The following is a 26,670-nucleotide window of genomic DNA, read 5'->3' on the forward strand; positions in this document are numbered from 1 at the left end:
ACCTGATTTCTCTTACAAATGACCAGCAATGTAAGCATTCGTTGCCTGATAAGAACACCTGAGGTATACTTCAGAGAAGTAAGCCCTGAAGAGGTCCAATTTAAAAAAAAAAAAAAAAAAAAATCATTCGCTCCTTGAGTGTTATGAGACAATTGGAAGACATAGGAACACATCTACCAATGCATGTTAAAATATTTGGTAAGGTGGCAATCAGGCCTGGCGCATACTAGACATCTGAGCGGTAGGAATCTTCTTTTGGCAATTACCGAAACTACATAGTGTTTTCTTGAGTCTGGCAACTCCTTCGACTGGTATTTACTCTAGTTCTTCCTCAGTCTGTACGTTTTTCTTGTACCTGGAGATTCCTGACTCCATCTTCCAAATGTTTGACGCTTAGTTTCTATTCGTCACTAGCCTACGGTAGACATGCCATTGTGTTTGCAGGTGTTGGCATTTCACTGAGGATATTTACAGCCTTAAAATCCCCTCATCTGGGGGCATCAGCTGCTGTGAAGTAAATCGTATTTATTTTTATCAATTCTATGATTATGAAATCCTCTTTTGTTCTGAAATTGGTTTTACTTAAATAAGATCTAACTCAGTAGCTCTCAACTCCAAGGGGACATTGGGTGACATCTGGAGACATTTTGGTTAAACAACTGGGGAGGTGCTGTAGGCGTCTAGTGGGTGGAGTTGCTGTAAGCATCCTACAGGGTACAGGAAATCTTCCCCCCGATAGTGAATTATCTGGCCCCAATGTTAATTGTGCTGAGGTCGAGAGACCCCGGTCTACTATTGGTTACTTGGACCCATGAGAAACAGGGACACTGCATATTTAACCATCACTGCCCTCCCAGTACCCAGCTCCATCCCTGCCACATAGTAGCTGCTTAATAAACAGTTATTGAATAGAGTAATGAACAAAGACTATTTCAGCAAGAAAATAAACTTATGATGAGGAGTATGGTTAGAAACTGAGAGCAGTAATTGTAGCTGAACAAGCCTAGGAGACACATACCAATGTAACTATTTTCAAACTGTGTGTTATATTCAAGTGTGTTTCAGAGACTTTGGTGGGATAATCTTTTTTAGAGGCTTGGCAGAGACTATGCCTTGCTAAAGTAGACTGAGAATAATTTTTAGCATTTTATGTAAGTGACTTATATGTAAACTGGCCAGTTCAAAGGAAAGGATCCGAGTGGCTTGCCAACCTGAATGTCATGGAAAGGTCACATGCCCCTGGCAAAGGCCGCCCCAGGATTTATGCCATCAAAAGAATGCCAATAACACTCCTATGTCCAGGAGACCCAAGTAATCTTGTGCAGCAGAAAAAAAAGCAAGCCAGTTTAAAGGGACTGAGCAGATATTTATATAAATGAACCCTGGGGAAGATTGAGGGAAGAGAATTCATAGGAAAACATGCAGCACCTTCTGTTTAAGAAAGATCAGGTAGAACTATGAATAGATCCAAAGCCCCACAAATGAGTTAAAACAGGGTTAGATTAATAAAGCTAGGGAGAGGAAGCATTTATTGCGTATCTATAGATCCTTATTTCTTTGAATTGTGTTCTTCACCTCATCTCTTAGCTCATGCATTTGTTTTAACCTTTGCTTAAATAACCCAAGCTACTTTCTTAGTAAAGAGCATGCTCTAATAAAGAGGCACGATCAGATGGGTGCCTGCTGTCGCCCCTCCTCTCAGGCTCCACCCCACTGTGGACAGCTCTGGGGGGAAACACACCACTGGCTCCTCGAAGCTTTCCAGACCTGCCACCGCGGTCTTAGGTGGCGATAAGGGCCCAAGGCTTCCCAGAGGGCTGGCTTTGCATTTCCAACTGTACTAAGTGACAGCAGCCATGACAAATGCCAGCTGAGAAAATACTATTAGGACAGTTATTTGAAAATAAAAGGGTAGTGACCGATCATGTGATCGTTTGAAAACAATGCCTGTCAAACCATGGGCGCTTGGGTTCGGCATTTCACTGACACACAGGCGTGTGTTTGTGGCTGACGGACCCACAAATAACTGTCTACCTAGATGGCTGCAGATTTAAGGACAACTTTACAAGAAAAGAGCAGCCGGTGAGGCCAAGGCGTGTGGCTCCCACAAGGCTGTTCGGAAGGTCGTCCCTCCTGGGTGTGGGGACTGGACTTACTGTGTCCTCTCCTGTCTCCCCCGCTGTCCTCCCAGGAGGAGGACTTCATCCGACCCAGCAGCCGAGAGGAGGCCCAGCAGCTGTGGGAGGCCGAGAGGGTCAAGATGCGGCAGCTCTTGGACCATCAGCAGAAGCGGATGGTGGAAGATTACCAGTGGCTGAGGCAGGAGGAGAGATCCCGGGTGAGCGGCCGCCGCGCCCGGGGCGGGAAGGGGCGCATTCCCTGCGGTGCCGCTGGACGCCGTGCTCCCGGGGCAGAGATGTCCAGGCCGCCGTGTCACTTTGGGTCCCCTGTCGCCTCCCTCAGCTGGCTAGAGTGAGCGCTCTCCATGCAACCTTGGGGGTTTTCGTTCTAGAATCCTAAGTCCTCTCCTTTGGTTTCCTCCTCTGCAGGACCCCATGGTTTACATGAATGACAAGTCCCCGTTGGTAAGTCACCGGGAGAGGTCTCTGCCCGAGGGGGAAGGCCTGGGAGGGCCTGGCCGTCAGCGGGACCCCGGCTCCAGGCCTTCCCGTCTCTTCCCTTCTGCCTCTCACCTCGGGAGCACGTCTTTCCCCTTCACTCTGATCTCCACAGGCTCCCTCCCTGAGCTCACACTCGAGCTGCACCCTTAGCGCCCGCCGCCTCCTTCGGCCACAGGGCCCCCAGGTCGCTTCCGGTCAGGAGGTCCCCAGGTCCTCCTGCAGCTAGGATCTCTAAACCTCTAAATGGACACCTGGGGCTGGGGAACAGGCCGAGGGACGTGGGTGGTCCCAGGGCCGCATCGGTGACCTGTTCCCTTTCCTTCCTTCCAGACCCCAGAGAAGGAGGTCGGCTACAGTAAGTGTGAGCGCCCTTCCTCTTGGCGGGAGTTTCCTCTTGACATCTTGTGAGCAGCCGCCACCCCTGCCCAGGGCAGAGAGCGGCAAAGGAAGTGTGTTTGCAATTGGAAGAAGCGTCTGCCCTGTTTGAGTTTAGAGTGTGCAGAGAAGCGCAGTTTGGGAGTTGATATCCACCACCTCCCACCCCCCCACCCCCCCTCCACTCCACCCCACCCCACCCCGCCCCACTTCCGTCTCCCGCCTCTGCCGCCTGTTCCCGCCTCTCTGGGTGGCCGCATTTGTTTGGAGGAGCTGGTGATCCTTCCTATCTCCCACCCACTCCGCTGGAGGCTCTAATGTAGCTCCGCCCGTCTCTCCCAGGCGATGCTCCTCCTCCCCAGGCCCCAGGGACGGAAGAGAGAAAGAGGGCGGGGCCCACTGAGCCCGCAGGGTCTTTCCTGGAGACCCTGTGCTGCAGGCTGGCCGGGTAGAGCTGGCAGTGAGCCAGGCTCTTCATCACCATGGGGGGAGGAGGAGGGGACTGATGACGATGGTGGTGGTGGTGATGGCAGCGACCAGTGACAAGGACAAGCACTGGCCCAGGGCGCTGAAAAATGTCAACTCGTTTAATCCCACAGCAGTCCTTCCTATATGACAGCTACAGTTTATTACGATGCCCATTTTACAAAGGACATGAAACGGGCACACGAAGGTCAAGTGACTTACCCACAGTGATTAGCAGAGCTAATGATTAGTGATTAGCAGAGCTCAGATCTGCTCAGATTTGAGCCCAGGCAGTCTGGCTCCTGCAGGGTCCCTTGTGAGCGAACCCTCCCATTTGACAGAAGACAGTTAAGGGCCTGGGACTGTCAGTAAGCTGCCCCAGGTCACCCAGCTCCCTGGTGGCAGAGGTGAGAGTGGACCCAGGTCTTTTGACGTCTACTTCAGGCAGCTACACAGGGCTTGTGTGTGCCTTTGCTCATCAGAGTGGGGAGAAAATGGCATGCTGCTTCTACCAGTTCACTTCCTTGACCCCCCCCCCCCAAATGGTCAAAGCAGACAAGAGGGAAGCCTCACAAATCTACTGCACAGCGGCTGTGGCACCTGGGTGGGGCTCCTCAGACACCTGCTGCCTGCAGAGTGGGCTTCTCCCTCATGACTGTCAAGGCCAGGCTGTCAGGGCCCAGGGTGCAGCAGCCCCGAGGCTGGAACACCCCCTGCCATCACTCTATCTCTGCGTGACTTTGGCTATTTCTGTCTTTGAAATGGACAATAGTGCTTGTCCCTGACTACAGAGGACCAGGGAGGCCAGAGGTTATTTCCCCCCGCCATCGTCCTGGGATTTGGGTGTCATTTCCCCGGGTCTCCTGGTAATAGTGGAGAGGGGCTTTGCTGGGTTATCAGCGGGTACGAAGGGAGGGGTCGGGATGCTGAGAACACCCCGCGCTCACGGTGCCCTCTCCCCCCTTGCAGCAGAGTTCACAGGCCCCCCAGAGAAGCCACCGAGGCTGGGCGCGCAGGTACGTGCTGGCTCTGCTGAAGCCGGCCTTGTCTAAGGCCACACAGCTAAGTCATAAAAAAGCAAAGGGAAGACCAGTGCCCGGTCTCCCGCGCCCCCTCCCTGACCTGGAGGAAAGCTCACTGGTCCACCCCGAGGAGCAGGAGGTGTGGCCCTCCTCCCTCCTTTCTCCAGCCACGCTTTGGCTCCCGGCACCCGCGTGGCTCTGGGGCCGATGCTGGTTGCTTCACCCTGGAGCAGCGCTTCTCAGCCTTGGTTACCCGTTAGAATCCTCTGACAATCCTTTGAAACCACGTGGCCCCCAGGCCCAGGGGACGGTTCATTTGGTCTGGTGTGAGGCCGGCCAGCAGTATTTTTTTAAGACTCCCAGGCAGACTCTAATGTGAGAAGCACTGCCCTGGAAGCAGAAGGGAGGGAGGCACCCCCAGGACAGGGCGCCACTATCTCGGAGAAGAGTCTTCAGCAGTTGGGCTGACGCCTGAGTGGGCAGTGCCTGCCCAGGAAAGAAAGGCTGTGTGCCCCTGACTCACCGCCCTCCCTCGGGCCCTCTGCTCCTCTTTCCCCGACCCACACAGTCCATCCAGCCCACAGCCAAACTGGACCGGACCCACGACCTGGTGTACCTCAACGTCATGGAGCTGGTGCGGGCAGTGCTGGATCTCAAGAATGAGCTCTGCCAGCTGCCCCCCGAGGGCTACGTGGTGGTGGTGAAGGTGCGAGGCAGGGCGGAGCCGTGGCCTGGGGAGGCGGGCTGCTCAGCCCTGGAAGGAAGGGGGAGGGGCCGAGCATCCCAGCCTGCCGGGTAGGTGCCTCTCCCAGGAAGACCCCCGTTAGAGCCAGGTGGTCAAAGGGAATCTAGTCCAAGGTAGCCTCGGCAGGCAGGCACCATCCCAGGAGGGCTCTTCCCCAGGGAGTCGTGGCTTTCTCAAAAAAGGCCAAGCTGACGGTCGCCCCGCCCCTTTCCCTCCCAGAACGTGGGCCTGACGCTGCGGAAGCTCATCGGGAGTGTGGACGACCTCCTGCCCTCCTTGCCGTCGTCTTCGCGGACAGAGGTGAGTGTCCTCGTGCCAGTCGGTGCCATCAGCTGTCACTTGCCCCCTTCACCGGCCGCAGCTGAGCGTCACACAGGAGACTCAGAAGGGCCACCTGGGGCAGCCTCCTCTCTGCTGGGAGCCGCCAGCGGATGGCTCTGCGCGGATAGCTGGGAAGGCACCACAAGGGGGCGGAGTTGGCACCCGGGGACCCGGCCGGCTTCCTAGGGCGAATTTCCTAGTTTAGGTCTCAGATGGTTGTGGTGACTTCTTATTGCGTGAGGACATGCAAACGATGACACACCCTCCTTTTTACCGCCCCCTGTGATTCTTTGTCTAGTACCCTCCATACTAAGGTCAAGGTGAATGTGTCGTGGAAATAGCCGTTAAGGTTTCTTCAATTGATCATTTAATCGATTTTCTCTATTTAAGTGAGAAACAATCACTGAGAACCAAAATGGGAGTGTTGGCGCTCTAACCTGAGATGGTCCCAGTGGTAGGCAGTGATGCCCCCTAAGGTGTCTACATCCTCAGAACCCGTGACTATGTGACCTTACATGACAAAAGGGACTTTGCAGATGGGATTAAGTGAAGGATCTTGAGATTATCCATGGGTGTCCAGTGTAGTCACAAGGGTCCTTGTAAGAGGGAGGTGGAAGCAGAGGTCTTATGAGTCAGAGAAGGAGGCGTGATGATAGAAGCAGAGGCTGGAATGCTGCCACTGCTGGAAAGATCCGCAAGCCAAGGAAGGCAGCAGCCTTTCAAAGCGGCAAAAGGCAGGGAACGGATTCTCCCCTCGGGCCTGCAGAAGGAACGCAGCCCAGCCGTCACCTTGACATTAGCCCCATGGGACCCATTCCAGACTTCTGACCTCCAGAACAGTAAGGGAATAAACCTACGTTGTTTTAAGCCACGGCGTTTGTGGTCATGTGTTACTGCAGAACTGGAAACTGAGGCTGTGCCTCTGAACATGTGTTGGTTTTCTGTCTGGAAACCAGCCACAGGCTCCAGCAGAACACCGCACCCCCTGCCAGGCTGTAGCTTGATCCACCATCTCCCAGTGGTCAGCAATGTGACACAGGTGACCACGCATAGGGCAGGAGGGTCTGGGCATTTCCCAGGCTCCCTCTGGGTGGCAGCAAGAACCCAGAGGAGCCCCTGCCCAGGCCGTCCTGTCCGGCTTGAGAGCGCCAGCCATTCATTTCACTTGATAAATATCTCTTGAGCGCCAAGTATATGTTCAGCAGTGCACTAGGCATGGGGATATGGTGGTAAATAAAACCCTACAGCCCAAACCGCTGTCCCTGATCTCTTGATTTGATGGTACACAGTGAACAAATGAGTGAATGCACTTGACCCCTGACCATTCACCCACGTCGGGCCAGCACGAGGGTATGATGGCACAAAGGGAGGGTCTCTGGGGCTGGATCGGAGGGGGCTGGCGTAGGCGGGCTGGGGCCTGGGGTGCCCGCAGTGTCTGTCCTTGCCGACCTGGCCCCCAGCCCCCACTGGCCTTGGATTCAGCCCAAGTCTGGGTCAGACCCGCCCCCCAGAGAACGTCCCACTTCCTGGGCCAGCACCAGGTGGACTCCCGCGTGGCTTCCCCATCCTCCCGGCCTGCACGTCGCAGGCCCTCAGGGTCCCAGCCCCTCCCGTGTGCTCCTCCTACAGATCGAGGGGACCCAGAAACTGCTCAACAAGGACCTGGCGGAGCTCATCAATAAGATGCGACTGGCGCAGCAAAACGCCGTGACCTCCCTGAGTGAGGAGTGCAAACGGCAGATGCTCACCGCCTCCCACACGCTGGCTGTGGATGCCAAGAACCTGCTGGACGCCGTGGACCAGGCCAAGGTTCTGGCCAACCTGGCCCAGCCGCCGGCAGAGTGAAGAGGGCAACGCCTCTCGCCTGCGTCTCCGCCCCCGCCCGCCGTGTCCCTCCCTGCTCCCGGCCCCTGCCTGACCTTCGGTCCTGTGGGTCCCCCCGGGGTGGGGGGGCAGGCGAAGAGAGTCTTCCTTCCCCTGCCATTTTGCACGTCCCCTCTCCCCACCCCGCCCCCAGACTGTGCTGCTCAGGCCGCAGCTGGACAGAGGTGACTCAGGGCTGCAGACGGCAGGGGGGGACAAAGAGGGCTCAGAGGGAGCGTGGCTGCCTGGCCTGAGGGGGTCACGCTGGGGGCCCTTGCGGCCACGATGCCTTTACGCATCGTGTAGAGGGCAGGCTGACTGGGGAACCAAGCTCTTCCTTCTCCTTCCTGCCCCGCCCACGGAGCCCCGCCCCACGCCGTGCGCAGAGGAGGGGCGGTGGGGGTGCTCTCTCTGGGGAGGCGGGCGGCTGGTGCCATGAGGGATGCACCTGGCTTTCTTGTACAGTGTATAGTGGAATTTATTTAACGTGAGTTTGGTCTGGACTGACAGCCGTGTGTCCCCATGTGGGGAGACCTGGGACAGTCCAGGGACAAGCTACTGGGAGTCGGGACACAGGAGGCTGTGTTGTCCACGCGCCAAGAGGGGAGAAGGGGAGAGACGAGGCTGGACTGGGACGCGACCTGCATTCCCCGCCCCCTTTCCGTTCTTCCCTCCCTGGCCCCTTCCTTCTCTTTTCTTACTTGTCTTCTCTCCCCCTTTCTCATCCACTCGCTCCCTCCGTTCTTGTGTTTGTGCAGAACACTCTTTTACCTTCTTTCTATTTGACTTGTGGATGAATTAAAATTGTACCATTTGCTTTGTGGTTTGATTGTTTTGTTTGTTTGACCTTCGGGGAGGGTAACGATGACCTCCGGCCGCGACCCTGGAAGGAATCGATCGTGCTTACTTTGGGTGAAGATCAAAGGCTGAAGCCAGGGCTCAACCCCCCAGGGCACGTGGTGATTCCAGGGCAGCGGGGGTCAGGCGCTTGCCCCAGGCCTTTGTCCCGGCCCGCACCTGAGCCAAGGGCGACTTTCCATTGGGGTCCCAGGCAGCCCCTCCAGGGCCACACAGGGGTGCCAATGGCACCCTCCCATATGCCATCAAATAGCCAGGGCTCTGAGGGGGTGCGGTAGTCCCAGGGGTGCAGGGGAGGGGTCCCACAGCTGACTGAGCAGGCCTTCAGCTTTATTTGATCTCTTTACTCACTTGCCAATTGCGTGGGAAACCGAATAACAAGAGGGAACATGGCTGCACCAGGAGGTCAAGTCTGGGAGCACCACTGCCCCAGGAGAGCCAGCGGGAGGACGGAGGAGGTTGCAGCTGCATCCGCAGAGAAGAAGGAGCCAGAAACAAGAATGGCCTCTGAGTGGGGGTGGTCTAGCAGGGAACTGAGGCAGGAGGACTGGGCCCGCGGTGGCAGGGTCCCCCGGCATCTGTCAGGGAGAGCGAGTGGGGCTTAGAAGGAGGGGACCCCAAAGGTCAAAGAGAACTAGATGCCTGCCCTGCTTGGCTGCTCGTCCAGAGTCCCCACCCTGTCTGGAGGACCCAGTGCCGCATCTGTTAGGGCTGAGGTTCTGCCCTCGGGCTGGACGGCGCTGGGGTGAGGCCTGATCCCACCGGCAGCTCCTCTCGGTTCAGGGTGAGGGACTGCGGGATTCCAAGGGGCAGGACAGGCTGCAGAGCCGGTCAGAAGACATCGCGGGGCTTCGGGTAAGAGGGGCGGGCAGGATGGGAAGGGAAGGGTTCCTGCGATGAACGTCTCGGGGTGCAAAGCCATCCAGCTCATTCCTCTCAGCTCCTCAGAGCAAAAGTCCTGGATGCCTGGGGCTCGACCACCACTCACCCTGTGCGGGAGGGAGGGAGTGCACCGCGGGCCTGAGTTGGGTCAGGAATGGCCGGAGGTGTCCTTCTGGTTTGTCTACGCGCATTGAAGGACAGATAGCGCCCCTGCAGATGGGGACTCTCGGTGCTGAGCCGGTCTGCATGGGGAAGGGCGGGGGGGCTAAAGGTGGGGAAGTCTGGGCTGTCACAAGAGCTTCCAGGTGGGTGGGGCGGCCCAGCTACCTGCATCCGCCCCACTTGTGGCCCTCCTCCTCCTCTTCCCCTTCCAACCTCCTCCTTTTGTTCCCATCCTCAAGCCCACCTCAGCCTGGCTGTCCCCCCTGCCTTTTCGGGCTGTTCCTGAATCCCAAATGCTGTTCATAGCCCTGCCACGCCCCCGAGGCGCTCTCTCCCTACACACCCCTCCTTTGAGGTCTGAGCCTCCTCTCATGGCCCTTCCCCAACCCCTGGGTTCCCCCCCACCCGCATCCCTCAGAGTCTGCATCCCAGGAGCATCTTATACGTCTTCATGCTGTCATCACCTCGTCGTAACCTTCTGCAGAGCAAGTTCCTTTCGGCCCAGCTCTTCAGCATCCAAACAGGGCTCCGTGCCCAACAGATTCTCAGCACAAAGTACAATAATGTCAAGGGAACCATTCCAAGAAGGCTTCCATGTCCGGACGCCATGGGAAGGCACCTGTAGTTGGATGGTGTTGACCCCAAAGGCATACTCCAGAGGCGGCAGCCGTTAAAGACGGTCAGCTGTGCCACGTCTGGGCCAAAGCAGGCAATGTGGCATCAGATCATTCCAGCTAGGAACGGAGGGAGAAAGAGTCCGACGGTCCCCAGGAAGCAAACGAGGATAAACAACCAGAGGAATATCCTATCGATGACCATGGCCACATACCTCCAGTCTTCCTTCACCTGCAGGGGAGATGGGCGCACAGTGACCGAGGCCTTGGGAAAGGGGGGGTGTCCCGCCCACGCGCAGCCCCTGTAAGGATGGCACTGGGGACAGCGGCGGCGCCACTGAGACCCTGGGAGCTAAGGAGTGGGGGGTAAACAGGGATGTCTCAAGACTCAAACAGCCCTCTCCTAGCGATTCCATCCTATACCACCCCTATGACAATAGCCCAGAGCCTTTCTTAGGCTCTCAAGTTCCAGGGAAGGGAGGCTGGAGGGACACAGAAGGTTCTAGAGTCACCAGGGGTATGGACCCTCCCAGGGGGCCTGCAGTGATTTAAACGCAACACTCAGAATTACAAAATGGTGAAGACTTCGTGCCCCCACGTTACCCCACCCCCGACCCACTCACCCACCCGCTGGGGGTGTAGGTGAGGGTAGGTGTGGCCCAGGGGAGGGTTGGGTGGTGTTTGCAGGGGGGTAGGGGTTTTGTGGAATTGGGGCTTACAGCCCAGGCAAGTGGATCTGGATTCCTAGCTGCTCCCAGATTAGATAACAATTAATTTGTCTTATCTACTCAGCAAGGCCACCCAGTAATAACCTCCTGGCCTTGCTTCCATCCCTCCCTAAGCTGATAAGAAGGATTCTGTGACCCTGAGCAGTGGCTTCCTTACCAAGTAATGCAGGACACAGCAGGGGGCGGGGGAGGGGAGCCCACAGGCCCATCCAAGCTTCCTCAGTGTTTGTGAGTGCATAGTGAAGTTCACAAAATGCCCAGAGCCCAGGACAAGAAGGAGAAGGAGTCCCTCAGGACAAAGGGGGAGGCTGGATTGTTTGGGGTCTCCTGATGAGTACCCTCCCCCGCCCTGCGGGCAATGGTAGGAAATGGCCTGCGTGAGGATGGCGTGGGGAGACCCCCTCCCTCTCTGTCCTGTGTCTCCCAGTTAGGCTGAGCGGGGACATTCTCACTGCCACTCTGCCACCTACCCAATAAACGTTTCAGAGCTGCCAGCTAGACGTTCGCCAACGCGATTCATCCCAGACTCCAGGGCCACGACCAAGGGACATGGGTCCTCATGGAGGAGCCCGGGTTGACCCAAGCTAACACCCTGGAGGGATGGCTCCCTACCAGGCTGGTGGAGTCGCCCAGGGATCGGGCCCCTCACCCAGCCCCCACTCACTGAGGAGTCAGCGTCCTCGGCCCGCAGGTGATCGGCAATATAGCACACGCCCTCCAGTGCCTTCCGTATGCGAGGCGACAGCAGGAGCCCAGCCTCCGGCAGCTGGGCCTCCGCCTTGGGACCCGAGGCCCCTGGCTGCAGACCTCCGTGGCTGTCAGGGACACCTGCGAAGGGGGACGGGTGACCCGCGCACGCCCATCTGCCTTCCTCCTCCTCCTCCCTCTCCTCCGCATCCACGTTGGTCTCCGGCCAGTGGTAGGAGGGGCGGAGCTTCCGATCTGGCGGGTCACGGAGCTCCGAGGCGGGCAGGGGCCGGCTTATCAGGAGCCAGCGGGACACGCGGCCCAGAAAGACCGCCCGCACCCAGTGGGGCATGTTGTGGGTGCTGGCGGAGCGGTGGTGCACGTTGAGCACGAAGACGGTGACGGCGACGGAGAGCGTGACGAAGGTCATGGTGAAGAGCAGGTACTCGCCGATGAGCGGGATGACCAGCGAGGTGGACGGGATGATCTCGGCGATGAGCAGCAGGAAGACGGTGAGCGAGAGCAGCCCGGAGACGCAGAGCGTGACCTTCTCGCCGCACTCGGAGGGCAGGTAGAAGACGAGCACCGTGAGGCAGGCGATGAGCAGGCAGGGCGCGATGAGGTTGACGGTGTAGAAGAGCGGCAGGCGCCGGATGACGAAGATGTACGTGATGTCCGGGTACACCTCCGCGCAGCACTCGTACTTGCGCGTGTTGTAGGTGCCCGTGGCGTTGACGATGGCCCACTCGCCGCTCTCCCAGTAGTCCTTGAGGTCTACCGTCTGCTCCATCTGCACCAGGTCGATCTTGGCCTTGTCATACGACCAGGAGCCGAACTTCATCTTGCAGTTCTGCTGGTCGAAGGGGAAGAAGGTGACGTCGATGCTGCAGGAGCTCTTGTAGATGGCGGGCGGTACCCAGTGCACGGTGCCCGAGGAGAAGAGGTGGGCCTTGGTCATGTGGGTCACCACGAACTCCCCATCTGCACTGCGGAGAGGAGAGGCGTTGCGGGGGGGGGTGTCCCTGCGCACCCCAGGCACCCGAGCCAGACTGCTCCAGATAAACACTCTGCAGGGGGACCCCAGTAACACAGCCAGACCGAGCCAAGTTGTTGGGATCTGTGCAAGTAAGACTCCCCAGCACGCAGACATCTAGAGCTACCTGAGTTGTCTTTCAAACACCATCTTTTTAGTTACAAAAGTAGGAATTTTTAAGAATATAGGAAAAGTACCAAGAATTTTGAAAATAACCACTATTAACGTTTTGATGTTATAGATCTATATCTATACATACATGAGATATATCTATATCTCATATATATTTGATTGTCATCTAGATAACACATATAGCATTTTCACGTTTTTGTGATCAGGTGCTATATTTGTAGTTTGATGGCCTGTTGGTATTCATTTAACATTTTAGAGTGATGAGTATTTTTTCTCTCCTCCACCCCCCACCCCTGCCGATGGTGAGTAAGCCCATCTGCTGGGGGTCATGTCATTTACACCTGAGATGTCTACTTCCCTCCTCAGAAGACACCTGACGTCTTTACTGGTGAAGGAAGACGCCATCCATCTTCCTTCAACATGCATTTCTGAGCCAGCCGCACCCCCTGGGGCCTGTGCAGGAGTTGTTGGTGGAGGGGAGACTCACGCCTGCCTTAGGGAACCACGAGGAAATGAGAAGCACGCCTGAACACCTACAAGGCCAGGCAGGCGGTTTGGCAACAGCATTATACCTACTGCGGGGAGCCCGCTTCCGGTGAGTGAGGTCTCTAACGTGCCACGACTACTGAAGCCTGCGTGCCTGGACCCCCGTGCTCCTCAACAAGAGAAACCACCGCAATGAGAAGCCCCCACTCGCTGCAACTAGAGAAGGCCCATGTGCAGCAACAAAGACCCAAAGCAGCCAAAAATAAATAAAATTTTTAAAAAAAGAATACACAGGAAAGAGAGACTTCTTTCCCTTGAAGTAGTTCCAGGATAGAGAGTTAGGCAGGTTGGAAACCAGAACTTTGAAAGGGAGTTACAAACAGATCAGGGCAAAAGTTTTTAAAAAAAATTTTTAAGGCATTTTTGTCATCATACAGAAGCACCACTAGGTGGCAACATGTGACCCCATTTTGAGGCAGGAAAGAAGCAATTCCCCGGGTCTTCTTAACCTGAAGTGGAGTGGGTGGAGGAGATACCCTTCTTTAAATGTCTGCAAGAATTTGGTTTGAACTTTTGTCCTATCAAAAGAATTTCCTGTTATAATCAAGTAACACTGACCAAAGCCTTATTGGCAACCCTAAAACTCTGGGTCCTATCTGATGCTAGGACTTTGCTCCTGCCCTCTGCTAGGTGCACAGGAAGCAGAAACTAGAGATCCTGGGTGCAGGTATGGGGTGAGGGGTCCGTGAGTCCAGTGGCAATGTTAGACCTTGCAGGTAATTCATGCTGAATGTGTGTTTACAGAGATGGCTCAGATGACAGGGCTTTGGGCCTGACCAGGACTGGGCAGTGTAAAGGGATCACTGTCACCCCCCTCTGACCTATCTGGAGACACCTAACTTCAGAAGTGGATCTGTTTCCCTTTATTCTATTGTTTAAAAATAGCTTCTCTAAATGTGGGTCAAATGAATTGGGAAGTGCTGGGCTAAAGGGGTTTCTTGTCTGTACAAGTTCTAACAACATTTAAAATGACATTTTCCAAAGGACTGGTGCTGGGGTGAAGAAAGGGTTTTAACGACATACAATGTTATCTGAAATTATTTGACCACAGAACTATTTTTCATACCTATTCATATCTCCAGGAACTAGTGGTCCCTAGAGTCCCACCTCAGAAAATCTTTTTAGACAAACATCATGCCAAACATCTTTTAAGCTCTTCATTTCTAAATGAAGAATTGCCTGAGGCCAAACATGAATGAAATTATAGCTCTTTATATCTTCTATTTAAAAAAAACCGACTTGGTCCTCTGGGGCTCTCTTTAGACTCCCCTGCCTTTTACTAACTTCTAGTCATTATGTTCAAAGATTGGTCCTCTTTGGTCTTGAATACAGGGCAACTATAAATAACATTTTTTAAAATACCCATGCTTGATCCCTTCAAAGTTGTTACCCTGGGATGCTGCTTACCTGTTCCAACAATAATGCCATCCCGCAAAACTCCAACACTTAGGCATTGTTTTCACAGCCTGCACCAATCATATTTTTCAAATAATGCTCCGTGTTGGCACGGCTGTGTCCCAGTAGCACAGCGCAGGCACTGATACGCAGTAGGTGCTCAATAAATTTGGGGTGTATGAGTGAGAGAACAAGATGAAAGAAATAAGGGAATCCAGAGGAAAGATGGGGCGGCGACGATGAGCAAAGCAGGAGTTGAAAGGAAGGCCACGCAGCTTGGACACAAGGGGGCGCACTTCCCAAGTCCAACCCAGCCTAGCCTCAAGTTACCCGCCCGTCGCAGGGAACCCCCTGTCTCAGGGGTCCCAGGGGGCCTCCACAACCCCAGCCGTTTCCTACTTGTTGTAGAGGACGATGTCGGGGATCCAGATCATTTCCGAAGGGACCCGGAGGGATGTGATGTTGCCGAAATCGGCCGGGTTCCAGCGCAGCTTGTAGTCGTTCCACTCCTGTGCGTGGGGAGGGGAGCCAGGTCAGCAGCCCTGCCGGGGGAGGGAGCCTCGGGGCAAACCTAGGGCAGCCTGGGGACGCCCAGCATCCGGAGCTCCTCACCTAGCCCCTCCGAATAGAAAGGGCCGCGATGCCGGGAAAGGGCCCTGAGATGGGAATGAGGAGTCCAGTCTAAAATAATCTAGCCCACGCTTGGCCCCCACTCTTGTACTCAAAGTCCCGGGCACATCTGGAGGACGGGTCACCCTAGTCCCGCCTCTGTTCGGCCACTCCCTAGCTGGACGACCCCAGCAAGCAGCCTCACTCATTCGTAGTAACATTTTTTAGTGCATCACAGTTTACAAAGGTTTTTCACACCCTCTGTCTAGGAAGACCCTCGATGGGGCGGCCGGGCAAAGAGTGCAGAGCAGGTGGAAGTATGTCCCCATCTAACAGATGAGGAAACTGAGGACAAGAGGGGTAAAACAACCCCTTTATCAGAGTTAACGCAGCTGAGAAAGGGGAGTCACCCAGTGGATTTCCAGCTGTGCTCTAGAGTGCCCCCTAGGAGCCCTGTTTCCACCGGCTGGTCCAAGCGAATCTGTTTTCTCAAGTGAGGCTTAGAGGGTACGCTATCAGTAAGTGGCCGCGCTGGGGCTTGAACCCAGCCTTCCCTGTCTCCAAACTTGCCCTAATTCTAGGGGCCATTTTGCTTTTGTGCATTTGCACTAAAATAGGGCAGTGATGTGCCCTTGAAAAGTCTCCCCTGCGTGGTGCCTTTTCCCCTCTAAGGATAGTCATCTGGCTAGAGATCCAGGAAGAAGTAAGGGAAACAGGAGTGTTTGCAGGAAGCAGGCACATGAGAGGAAAAGCACTGCCTATATTAGCATTTACTTAGTATTTTCCTTTAAATTAGTTCATTAGTTTTAAACCGACATAAATTTTTGAATTTTACATCACTGAAATAACTGGAAAATCCACAGCAGTTGAAACCATCCACTAAAATATAAATATATGACTATTTAAAAAAAAAGATTTGCGAGCCAACTAAAATCATCTCACAAAACTGCTGTTGGTACCGAAACCACACCTGGGAAGGTGCTGGCCCAGCAGTGGTGCTGATTGCTTTTCCGTAGGGGAAGGCTTAGGCAGAGAGAGGGGCCAGACTTGCAAAGTAGGAAAGATAAAAATGTTGCTAAAAATGTCAGGATTTCTCAGGACACTGAGGAATAATTTTGAAAGGGACTGGTCTTCATAAATGTACCCCCTTCCCCCAGTCCATTGTCTGTTTTCAGGTTCAGCCAACATTTGGGGGGCATCTACACCAAGTTGTGTTATATTAATCAGCAATAGATTATATTAGCCCCATTTTACAGATGAGCAAAGTGAGGTTCTGAGACTAACTTGCATGGTATCACAGGCTAATCAGAGGCGGTGCTGGTTGGCCTGACTCCTGCTCCAGAGCTCCCGCCTCTCCTCCCCACTCCAGTCCCTGAAGCCTAGGTAACTGGCCTATGGGAACAATTATGGCCACCCAGGTTCTAGGTCTGACCCTTGCACTGCTATGGCTTCCCAAGTCCCTTCACGGCTCTGCACCTCATCTGTAAAGAGGAGAGAATATATTCAGGCTGTTATAAAGCCTGTGCCCCCAAGTTCTAACCCAAGAATGGCACATCAAAGAGGGCTACCCATCCACTGGCCAGGATTGATGCTGAGCCAGTTTCTGGTTAAGAGACAACAACTTCATTTCCTGTCTCTTGGGACCCTCGCTCTGGGGTCCCTGGGCCATCAAGTGAGGAGTCCGAACTCTCCTACTGGAGAGAACAGGCAGAGAGACCCTGAAAGTGCCTGGAGGAGAGGAGCCCAGCTGGGCCTGGCTTCCAGAACCTTCCAGAGCCTTCCAGACACCTCTGCTGAGGGATGAACCGGTGAGGGAAACCATCTTGGACCCTCCAGAGCAGACCAGCCACCAGCCAAATGCCACCAGGTAACCCCAGGAGTCCCCATGCAGAGCAGAAGAAACCACTGAAACGCCTAGCGATAAAAACTAAAGATGTAATAAACTGTCAGTTGTTTGAAGCCAGTGAGTTTTGGGGTAGCTTGTTAGGCAGCACAGACACAGAACACTCAGCGTTCTCCTGCACAAGGAGCCTGGGGCTCTGAGTGGGGCACACCGGGGCCGCCCTCGTCTAGCCCAGCTGCCCTCTGCTTCTGTCTTCTTTTTTTTTTTTGCGGTATGCGGGCCTCTCACTGTTGTGGCCTCTCCCGTTGCGGAGCACAGGCTCCGGACGCACAGGCCTAGCGCCCACGGCTCACGGGCTTAGTTGCTCCGCGGCATGTGGGATCTTCCCGGACCAGGGCACGAACCCGTGTCCCCTGCATCGGCAGGCAGATTCTCAACCACTGCGCCACCAGGGAAGCCCTGCTTCTGTCTTTTTTAGCTGTAAAACGGGCAATTAAACCTTGCATGGTTTTCGGTGATGACTCGGTGAGCTCATCTGCAAACGGTAGCAGGGACGTAGGCGATGCCCAGTCCCAGAAAGGGGACCACGTGGCTCTTGTAGGTGACATTCTCAGGTGCTGGACAGAGCCTGGCCGCACAAGAGCACAGCCCCTCAGGAGGAGCAGTCTGCACTTGGCTGGCCTCGGGAGCATCCTGAGAGGCAACTCAGGCAAAAGGTAAATTCAGGGGCTTCCCTGGTGGCGCAGTGGTTGAGCGTCCGCCTGCCGATGCAGGGGACACGGGTTCGTGCCCCGGTCCGGGAAGATCCCACGTGCCGCGGAGCGGCTGAGCCCGTGAGCCGTGGCTGCTGAGCCTGCGCGTCCGGAGCCTGTGCTACGCAACGGGAGAGGCCACAACAGTGAGAGGCCCACGTACCACCAAAAAAAAAAAAAAAAAAAGGTAAATTCAGAATCATGCTTCTAGTGGAAGGGTCCTGGGAGGGGCTGGGGCCTGTAGGGTCCCACCCGGCTCCTGTCTTGCCCGGGGGAGGGGCCCTCACCTGCTTTAGCCAGACGTTGGTGGTCATCATTTGGTTCTTCTCATCCTGGCCAGTAGCGGGAAAGAAAGCAATTCGAGTGATGAACAAGCCCCAGAAAACAAGGTAGAGGGAGGGGTAGTGGGAGGGGCTTATTCAGGCTCCCCACTCACCAGAGAACCTCTTAGGTGACACCGCAAGCCCAGCCAACCCACCACCCCTCCTGACGCCGCCACCCTCGCTCAGATTATCTCTCCTGGGCCCTCTGGGCTTATGGCAGATGGAACAAGCAGGGCAGGGCATTTAGAAAACCCACGCGGCTGCTGGTCAGCGCCCACCCGGGAGGGGTTTCAGGGCTGAGAGCGGGAGGGAGGTGGAGCATCCCCAGGCTCCGATGCTCTGACTGAGGTGGGCTGGGAGGGCTGGGGCCGGGGAGGGACGAGGAGCCCCAGGAAGGGGCCCATGTCTGGGGCTGATCCCAAGGGGGCAAAGGATGCTAGGACAGACGCACCACATCGATGAGCTGGGCGATGGACAGCCCGAAGTGCACGATCACCGCATCCGAGGTGTTGGGCACCGGCCTCGCCCAGCGGTTGTAACCCCTAAAGAGGTGTTGGAAGAGGCGATCCTCGGCTTGGGTGGGGGAGGCCTGCTGTACGGATGCTGTGGGACAGGAGGGGAGAGAGGGGTCTCCGGGAGTCCGTGGTGCGGGGCACTTGGCTCCCTCTCCTGTCCAACCAGAGCCACTTAACCTCACTGAGCCTCAGTTTCCTCATCTGCAAAATGGGCACCCTAATCCGGAACCTATTGCTAACCACTGTCGAGGAGGAAGTATAAGCATGTGTGTTAGAGCTTACAAAGCAACCAGCACATGGTTGGTGCTCGAATGTCAGTTGTTCTGTGACTGATGGATAAGGGGTGAAAACAAGTGCTGAGATGGGTGCAGAGCAGTGGGAAGAAGTCAGACAGGGGATGAGATCCAGCCTGGAACTGGGGAGCCCCAAGGGACAGCAACGTGGGGGAGACGCCCGATTGTGTGGGGTGAGCTGCAGGGGGGAGGCCTTCACGTGTCATCGTGAACCTGGCCCCGGCAACTTTCACTCCCATCCTCTTGTAACGAACCACTAATGCTAACCGTGAAATCCTCTTCCATTTGGAGCATCTCGCCTGTTTATCCTCAAACCACAGGCATCATTTGCTCCTTCTCATCAGCTGGGCAAAGGGTCCCCAGTTGTCTGATGGAACCATCTGTGTCTGATTTCACCGTGTTCTGCAAACAGCTTCACCCCTTCAGGGTTCTCCTGCCCGAGGAGGTCGAGAACTAATGCTCTAAAATTCAGAACATCCATAAGAACAGCTGCCGCGTGCCAACGGTATCCCAGGCGCTAGTCACAGGCTCTCAATCCAGGTCACCGCACAATAGCCCTGGGAGTCACAGTGCAGTTGGCGTTTTGCCGACGGGGAGCATTGCGACTCGGGGAGGTTCAGGCGACACGGCGATCGCCCCCCACCTTCCCGCGGTGGAACAGCTACAACCCCTGCGGCTCTGGCGGTTGCCACCAGCCCACCTGCAGGAGTTTCCTCCAGGAGTTTCCTCCCTGAGGCACGTGTGAGCTCACAGGCGTGACAGGATGCCCTAGGGACCATCCCCACTCACCTGCCAGGATCAGAAGAAGCCACCACAGCCCGAGCTTTGTCGTGGACGGGAGTGCAGGGCGGGAGGGGCCCATGGCTTCAGAGGAGGGGTCTGGCTGCAGCTGGACATCAGAAGGAGGGCAGGCCGGGCCTTGGCTGTGGCTCGAACCTCAGCCCGCTTCCCCAGCAGGGCCTGGGGCGCCGGCACTGCAGAGCTCCCTGGCGATTGCACGCGGCTCCGTCTGACTGCCAAGCCTGAGTGAGCCCAGGAAAGGGTGCTTAGGATAATGCATCTTTGACCCGAGAGATCCTTCATGCCTCACACCTTTGACCTCATTTGGGCCTCCCATCACCCCTAGGAAGGTATGGGGAAGCGTTATTATTATCTGTTTTATTTAAATTTTTAAAATGCTGATGTTCAGAAAAGTTGACTGATTTGCCCAAGCCACAGAGTTAAAAAGCTATGAAGTTGGGATTCAAGCTCACATCTTCAGCTTCTAAACTATAACATGTTCAAGTGCTACTCAGTGGTACCAACTAGAAGGATCATCTTGTATGGGCAACTCAGCCAGTACTCGCCTGTGCTTTATAGATCTTAGCACCATGACTGTCATTGCTCAGCCACGATCACGCCTGAGGTCTGTGGCAGACAGGTGGTGACAAGGTACACGTGCCCTACCCCAAAGCCAGGCTCACCGGGATCCAAGGTTCTAAGAGGTTCCTCTGTGTGAAGCTTCGCTCACCTCTCCTTCCAACTGATATCACGAGCACATATCCCAAGGCTATAATCGGTTTCACCTTTCAACCAAGGGCACTAAATAAAAGCATGATTTTTTTTCCCCCCTATTAGTGAGAACAGGGGGAAAAGAAATAGAAGTCCAGGCATGCTGAACTTGCATCGTATAAAGATCCAACCAGAGACATCCTGGACCCTCTGGAAGAATGTTCAGATGAGACTGAATTGGACTCAGGCGGACAAATTTCTGCAAGATGCCTCAAATTTGCCTCCACTGGATTAAGCCCACTGTGATAGTTCATTCGTTTGTCACCGGAAGCCAAAGGTGACAATATCTTCCAGGTATTTGACAGTGATTAAACTTCCACCTCTTGTTAGAAGGCTATTGAAAGAGAAAGAGTCCTGGACCCTTTGATCCTCTAAGTGGCCGGATTGACAGGTTCGGGGGTGGGGTGTGTCTGCGGCCTGACGTCCCTGTTCGTAAAATGGGTCTGGGTGAATGGAGTTTACAGGGAAACCTGTACAAAAAATATTGCATCTGTAAAGGGCTCAGACGCCAATATCCTCACTGCGCTTGTATGGCTGCAATGTACCAGTGTGTCCGGACCACCCCGCGGCCCATACCCCAACTCAAGTCAGCCTCTTTTGCCCACATCCTGAGTCCTGGTTCCACTGAAGTCAAGGTGATGTGGGCTGACTTCTTTGTCTATCTTCCTACCGCAGCTGGTTTTCAACTTCTCACCCCCTTTCTATTCTTTTCACAGGCCCCACCTTCTCCATAAAACCTGCTTCGATTTCACCCCACACTTCTCCGCCAGCTGGCATAATCCCAAGCATGGGAGTCATTCATTGCTCTCCCATAACTGTCAACCCCCCCCAAAGACAGTCTCCTGATTGAGGAAATGACAGTGTCTTTTCTTCCAAATCATTTCATCAGAGATGCTTAGGGAAGAGAGAGCCTATTTCCAGCTTTTATATTTGATCTGCTCAATACATCAGTTAATCGCAGAAGCGTGCCATCTCAAGGTGGGGTGGAATCTTAAAGGTGATTTGGATTACCACACCAGCTGATCAGCTTCCTCCACAAATTCGAGCCTCAGAAAAAACCCCAGCAATGAAGAACTTGCTATCTTCCAAGTCAGTGAATAACACCGATGTCTGTTAGCCTTTGTTAAAGCATACAGAGTATTTGCTGAGTGAATAAATAAATGACAAAAGGGGAATAGTGGTAATAAAGACATAGAAGCAGATTCAATAAAGTAAGGCCAATAACTCCTGAGATGGAGCCACCCTCCCCGGTGGGAGGGGGTGACTGTCACCGGGCTCTGAACAGCCCCAGCAGGGACAACCAAAAGACTAATAAAATTTTTCTAGAAGCAGGCAACTTCCAGCATTCTGACATACCTCCCTCCTAAGTACCCAGAAGCTGCTAATCCGCTCATATCACTTTGAACCGCCCTCACAATGTCCCCAACACAAGCTCGGGGGCACCTTTCTTACCTGTGACCGCAGAAGACAAGCCATTCAAAGAACAGAGTACCAGCCTGGCTTGGAGGTCCTGGTCAGCTGACCAAAGTGCCCCCAGAATGGAAAGGCAGATGCAGAGCACAGCTGGGTGTCTTCATTTCCTCGTCAGACAGATGCTGGGACAGGACATGCCTTGGCGGGTGAGGGAGACCTGACGCCGAGAGTCAGGCTGGCTTCCTGGGGAGGGCTGGACAAGTTCTGAAGACAGGCTGCCGTGCCCAGGCTCCCGGCTCTGGTGACCAGAGAAGCTGCATGCAGGTCCTGCTGAGGAGGACGGCACGGAGAGCCTGGCACGGATGCTTCTGCAGGTAAGAGCCAGGCGGGTCCACGGGAGGGACGCCAGCTTGGCAGGCACACAGACTCATGCTCATATTTCTTCTCTCTCTCTCTCTCTCTCTCCCTCCCTCCCTCTCTCCCTCCCTCTCTCTCTCTCTCTCTCTCTCTCTCTCACACACACACACACACACACACACACACACACACACACACACACGCACTCACACCCTCTCTGGAGGGAAGGAGGAGGAGCCTGTGACTATCTCATCCTTGTCCAGTGGGGACCGACAGCAGATTGCTTCCCCTCTGTCTGGTTACGAAGATGCTTCGTTCTTTGCTCTGAAGGATCCTGCGCTCCAGGATCACTTCCTGGGTCCCCCAACCTCACCCATAGGTGGGGAATCTCCTGGGTCTGTCTGTCAATAGAGCAGTACAGCTCTGAGTAACAGAGGACCAAGGACAGAGCCGCCAGTCAGCAGCCTGCAGTTCTCTTCTTCCCCTTCTCCCCTGGAGGAGCCCCTGCTCCCTGCAGCCAGCCTCCTGCAGGACCCCGGCTCCCTCCTGCTGCCACCTGGTTTGGCTGCAGCTTGCCTGTTTCCTCCTCGGCCTCCTCGCTGGTGCCCTTGCCTTCAATTTCCCAGATAAGGAAGTTCACCTTCCTTCAAACCATAAATTGACCCTTTGCCTCCTTCTCTCCCGCATCAAATCAGGAGCCCTCTTCCTCCTGCTGTGCGTAGTAAGCGTGGCCCTGCGATCCTGACGGTGGCCCCATCTATCAAACGTCGCCCGGCTCTCTCGTATCTTCCTCTCCCTCTCGCCTGTTCCTTCCCCTCCGCCCATGACGAAGCTCATCCTCCATCCTAAAGACACTCTGGGGGCTGCACTTTGCTATGTCATCTCCCACATATTGTTAAAAGCCAAGGACGCAGGACATGACTGCCGGGGTTTAACTTCTGGCTCTGCTCCTTTAAAGCTGTGTGGTTTGGGACAGGTCTCTAGAGCTTTCTGTGCCTCTGTTTCCTCATATGTAAAAGGAGGATATGAATACTGGCTCCACTTCATAAGCTTGTAGTGAGGAGTAATTGAGTTAGTATAAATAAAGGGCTTAGGAAACTGAAATAATACATGATTACATATGTGTACGTATGTAAATATTGGTTGGCCAAAAAGATCGTTCGGGTTTTTGTAAGATCTTCAGAAAAACCAAACAAACGTTTTGGCCAACCCGATATATATGTGATATATATGTGTGATATATATAAATATGATATATATGTGCATATATTTACACATGTGTATATGATTGCCAGTATTATCTTTTGAGAATATTAAAACACATAAAAGTAACCACCAACATTCCCACTATCCAGAATTAACAAATGTTAATATTTTACCATATGTACTTTCATATTGATATGTATGTATATCTGTGTGCGTGTATAAAGTTGTGCAAGTATTAAATGCATACAGAGAGAAAGATAGGAGGAAGGAAGGAAGGAAGGAAGGAAAAGGGAAAATAATAGATTGTATCAGTCAGTCTTTGGTTTGAGCAATAAAGATCTATTGATTAATTTAAGCAGAAAATGATTTTATTAGAGGGGAATGGGAAGTTCACAGGTGTACTTACACAGCTGGAGAACCCCCTTGGAGCACAGGTGAGAGCGAGGGAAAAACCAGCCGGACTAAAGCCCAAATCACAAGTTATTACCAGCATAGTGGGCCCTGCTGCTGCAGAAATGGATGCAAAACCTTGCACCGTCTGTCACTGGTACTGCTGTCACTGCTGTGCCTGGAAACCAGCCACTCCTGCTGCTGTCAGAATTAATTCTCCTCTATTCCTACTTCATTGTGTCACTAGCTCCCAATGCAAAGGTCAGGATAAACGCATCTGATTAATCGTGTGCTCGTGAACTAAATGCATGGAAGGCTGAGGAAGCAGGAATCTGGTGTTTTGAGCTTCTATGTGAACGGTGGCTTCTGCCACATCCAAGGTGGGAACTTTCCCACAATATCTGAAAGGAGTTTAAATGCTGGGAAACTCCCGCAAATCTTGCCCTTCGGCTCCTCCCACCAATGCACACCCAGCTTTCCATAATTACACTTTGTTTTTTTTTTTTATTATTATTTTTATTTTTTGTGATATGCGGGCCTCTCACTGTTGTGGCCTCTCCCATTGCGAAGCACAGGCTCCGGACGCGCAGGCTCAGCGGCCATGGCTCACGGGCCCAGCCGCTCCGCAGCATGTGGGATCTTCCCGGACCAGGGCACGAACCCGTGTCCCCTGCATCGGCAGGCGGATTCTCAACCACTGCGCCACCAGGGAAGCCCCATAATTACACTTTGAAAAAAATGCTTACACCTACCCATACTTTTCTAAAATGTGTACCCAGAATTTGTTTTAATCAGGTATGGTAAGACATGCAGAGACGGTAATGATTGTCAAAGAGGAAGAAGTTTATACTCACAGATCCGCGGAAGCAGGAATCCTGGCATGTCACGTGGGGCCACGTGGGGAAGCACACAGGCCAGACAGAGGGCAGGAAGGGCAAAGGAGAAAGCACGGCCCAGAGCATGTATTGAAGTTTCTGTAAGGAAGGTAAGGCAGGACACGGTAAGCAGCCTAGGACTGGATAGTTTGAATCATTTTGGTGGGCTGTGGGTATAGGGGTGGCCTCCAGTGGTTCAGTACCTGGCCCTGGGGTGATTCAGTGCAGGGGAAATATTGGCCCGGTGTGAGAGAGAGGTAAAGGAGATGGCCGGGGGCGTGGACTTGAGATTGGCTGGAGGGTTTGTAATATGATGTCTGTACTCCCATGAAGGCTGGACCACTGGGAAAATGTAAACAGCTTCGGCCATTAGTTGCCTTGTTTGTAATGGATGCCAAACCGACCAATAGTGAATCTAAGAAAACATAGTTAGAGCTCTAACACAAGACAGCCATGCCTCACAGACACAAAGGAGCTCATCGTAACCCCAAAGGGACAACAGAGTCTTACGTCTCATCAGTCACTCCAGTTAGTTCCAAGTCTTGCCTCTCTAGACAATGCACTTTCTTGCTCTAATCCTGACACAATGTCATCTTGAAATTCTGTTTCTTATGGAATAAACCATAAAGTCCATCAAAAGCATACTGCATATAAAGTAATGGAGTGGGCAGAAAATAAAGCAGATTAACAAAGTAAGGAAGGAAAGAAGGCAGGCACAGCCTTCATCATTGTGAAAGGTTAGAGTTGGACCCTATTGCTGAAGTGCTCACACTATGAGTGTCAACTATAGCGCTGAAAACTATTGCTGCCGAAAGCAGAGGGTCACAGGGCCTGCGTCATCCCTGCCAGCTGGGGACCCCCGGCTGCTGCTGCCACCCAGAAACTGCCAACCAAAACCTGTCTCCTCTTGCCCTGCTCACCTCACCAGCTCCTGCTGTAAAGTCTGGACTGGGTACGTCTGATTTGCTGAGCTAAGCTCACAGGCCTTCACCTGAGAATGTGAGCACTTAGCATTTTGGGATTCTATGGTCAGAGTGGCTCTTCCTTCTAAGATTCATGGGGTGGCTACGTCTTACAGGGTTCTTATTTGCAACCACAGACATTTCTCTCGGTCTTATAAGCAGAAAGGGTCTTATTAAAGGATATTGGTAACTCACAGAATCTCAGGGAGGACAAGAGAAGCAGGTGTGGAAACCACACAGACAAGAACAATGCAGTGAAAGCAAACTACACCAGGTACCATTTTAACAAAGCCATCACTGTGTCACCCCATTGGCACCATGTACACCCAGAGCTAGACTGGAGAAGCTCTGTCTCAGCCTCCCCGGAGAATCTGAGATAGGAGATAGATGGTCTCCTGGGCTGGACAGCTGGTGTTTGTCAAGGGCAGTAAAGTTGAAGCTTTGTTCTCACCCAGATACTCCAAGGACAAAGCTAGTGGCAGTAGCTGAGCTCCGCTGAAATAAAGAGATAAGATGGCCACTCCTGGGCTTCCCTGGTGGCGCAGTGGTTGAGAATCCGCCTGCCGATGCAGGGGACATGAGTTCGTGCCCCGGTCCGGGAAGATCCCACATGCCGCGGAGCGGCTGGGCTCGTGAGCCTGCGCGTCCGGAGCCTGTGCTCCGCAACGGGAGAGGCCACAACAGTGAGAGGCCCGCGTACCGCAAAAAAAAAAAAAAAAAAAGATGGCCACTCCCGAAGTCAGGAAAACTCCCCTGACTGCACATGCGCAGGACGGCTCCTTGGGGGTCAAAAAGGGAGGAGACGCCACTGCATAATAAGTGTGGACACACACCCACAGGCCTCTGCAGTGGGATCCACCTTAACAAAAAGTTGCGCATGCCTGTTGGGGAGTGTCCTGGGACCAGTCAAGTGTGAAAAAAAAAAAACAAGATAATTGGCCAAGTGTAAACAAAGACCTGGAAGGACTGTCCTATATAAGGGATTTAAATCACCTCTTTACTGCGCTCCTCATTCAGGACTCCCGCCCCGTTCTCTGGGTGTGTATTTCTGCCTTGCTGCTGTCTTAAATAAACAAACTGTTTCTCTGTGTGCTCTCCCACATGTTATGCTGTGTCTCTAATAATAAACTTT

At 53.9% G+C, this 26,670-nt stretch overlaps 2 protein-coding genes across 19 annotated transcripts in view; one reads left to right on the forward strand and one right to left on the reverse strand.

Annotated features, from left to right (window-relative positions):
- The window catches only part of PTK2B (protein tyrosine kinase 2 beta), a 127,257-nt gene extending 119,028 nt beyond the window's left edge, over window positions 1-8,229 (forward strand). For 10 of the 13 annotated variants that reach the window (XM_059071717.2, XM_059071715.2, XM_067039940.1 and 7 more), the window contains 7 exons: window positions 2,192-2,338; window positions 2,550-2,585; window positions 2,952-2,976; window positions 4,431-4,477; window positions 5,052-5,189; window positions 5,448-5,528; window positions 7,179-8,229. In XM_059071717.2, the coding sequence (XP_058927700.1) occupies window positions 2,192-2,338; window positions 2,550-2,585; window positions 2,952-2,976; window positions 4,431-4,477; window positions 5,052-5,189; window positions 5,448-5,528; window positions 7,179-7,394 (690 nt within the window). In that variant the 3' untranslated portion in view covers window positions 7,395-8,229. The remainder of the gene's footprint in view (window positions 1-2,191; window positions 2,339-2,549; window positions 2,586-2,951; window positions 2,977-4,430; window positions 4,478-5,051; window positions 5,190-5,447; window positions 5,529-7,178) is intronic. The other 3 variants (XM_059071720.2, XM_067039937.1, XM_067039938.1) reach the window with 1 other exon arrangement.
- Window positions 8,230-8,580: 351 nt separating this feature from the next.
- CHRNA2 (cholinergic receptor nicotinic alpha 2 subunit) lies at window positions 8,581-26,228 on the reverse strand. Of its 6 annotated transcripts, XM_067039941.1 has the most exons (9): window positions 25,990-26,228; window positions 24,556-24,675; window positions 21,788-22,075; window positions 19,574-19,806; window positions 18,428-18,579; window positions 17,941-17,985; window positions 14,849-14,958; window positions 11,321-12,329; window positions 8,607-10,160 (listed from the first exon to the last, which is right to left on the reverse strand). In XM_067039941.1, exons 4-9 carry the CDS (start codon window positions 19,644-19,646, stop codon window positions 10,035-10,037), a joined length of 1,515 nt encoding a protein of 504 aa, XP_066896042.1. In that variant the 5' UTR covers window positions 19,647-19,806; window positions 21,788-22,075; window positions 24,556-24,675; window positions 25,990-26,228; the 3' UTR covers window positions 8,607-10,034. The 6 variants fall into 6 exon arrangements, with proteins under 6 accessions (XP_066896043.1, XP_058927099.1, XP_066896042.1 ...); XM_067039942.1 differs by lacking the exons at window positions 24,556-24,675; window positions 25,990-26,228 and adding an exon at window positions 23,718-23,796 and having other exon boundaries at window positions 8,581-10,160; XM_059071116.2 differs by lacking the exons at window positions 24,556-24,675; window positions 25,990-26,228 and adding an exon at window positions 23,718-23,832 and having other exon boundaries at window positions 8,582-10,160; window positions 21,788-22,046.
- Window positions 26,229-26,670: the final 442 nt, after the last annotated feature.

Source organism: Kogia breviceps, chromosome 8, assembly GCF_026419965.1.
Source record: "Kogia breviceps isolate mKogBre1 chromosome 8, mKogBre1 haplotype 1, whole genome shotgun sequence".
NCBI classification, from domain to species: domain Eukaryota; kingdom Metazoa; phylum Chordata; class Mammalia; order Artiodactyla; family Physeteridae; genus Kogia; species Kogia breviceps.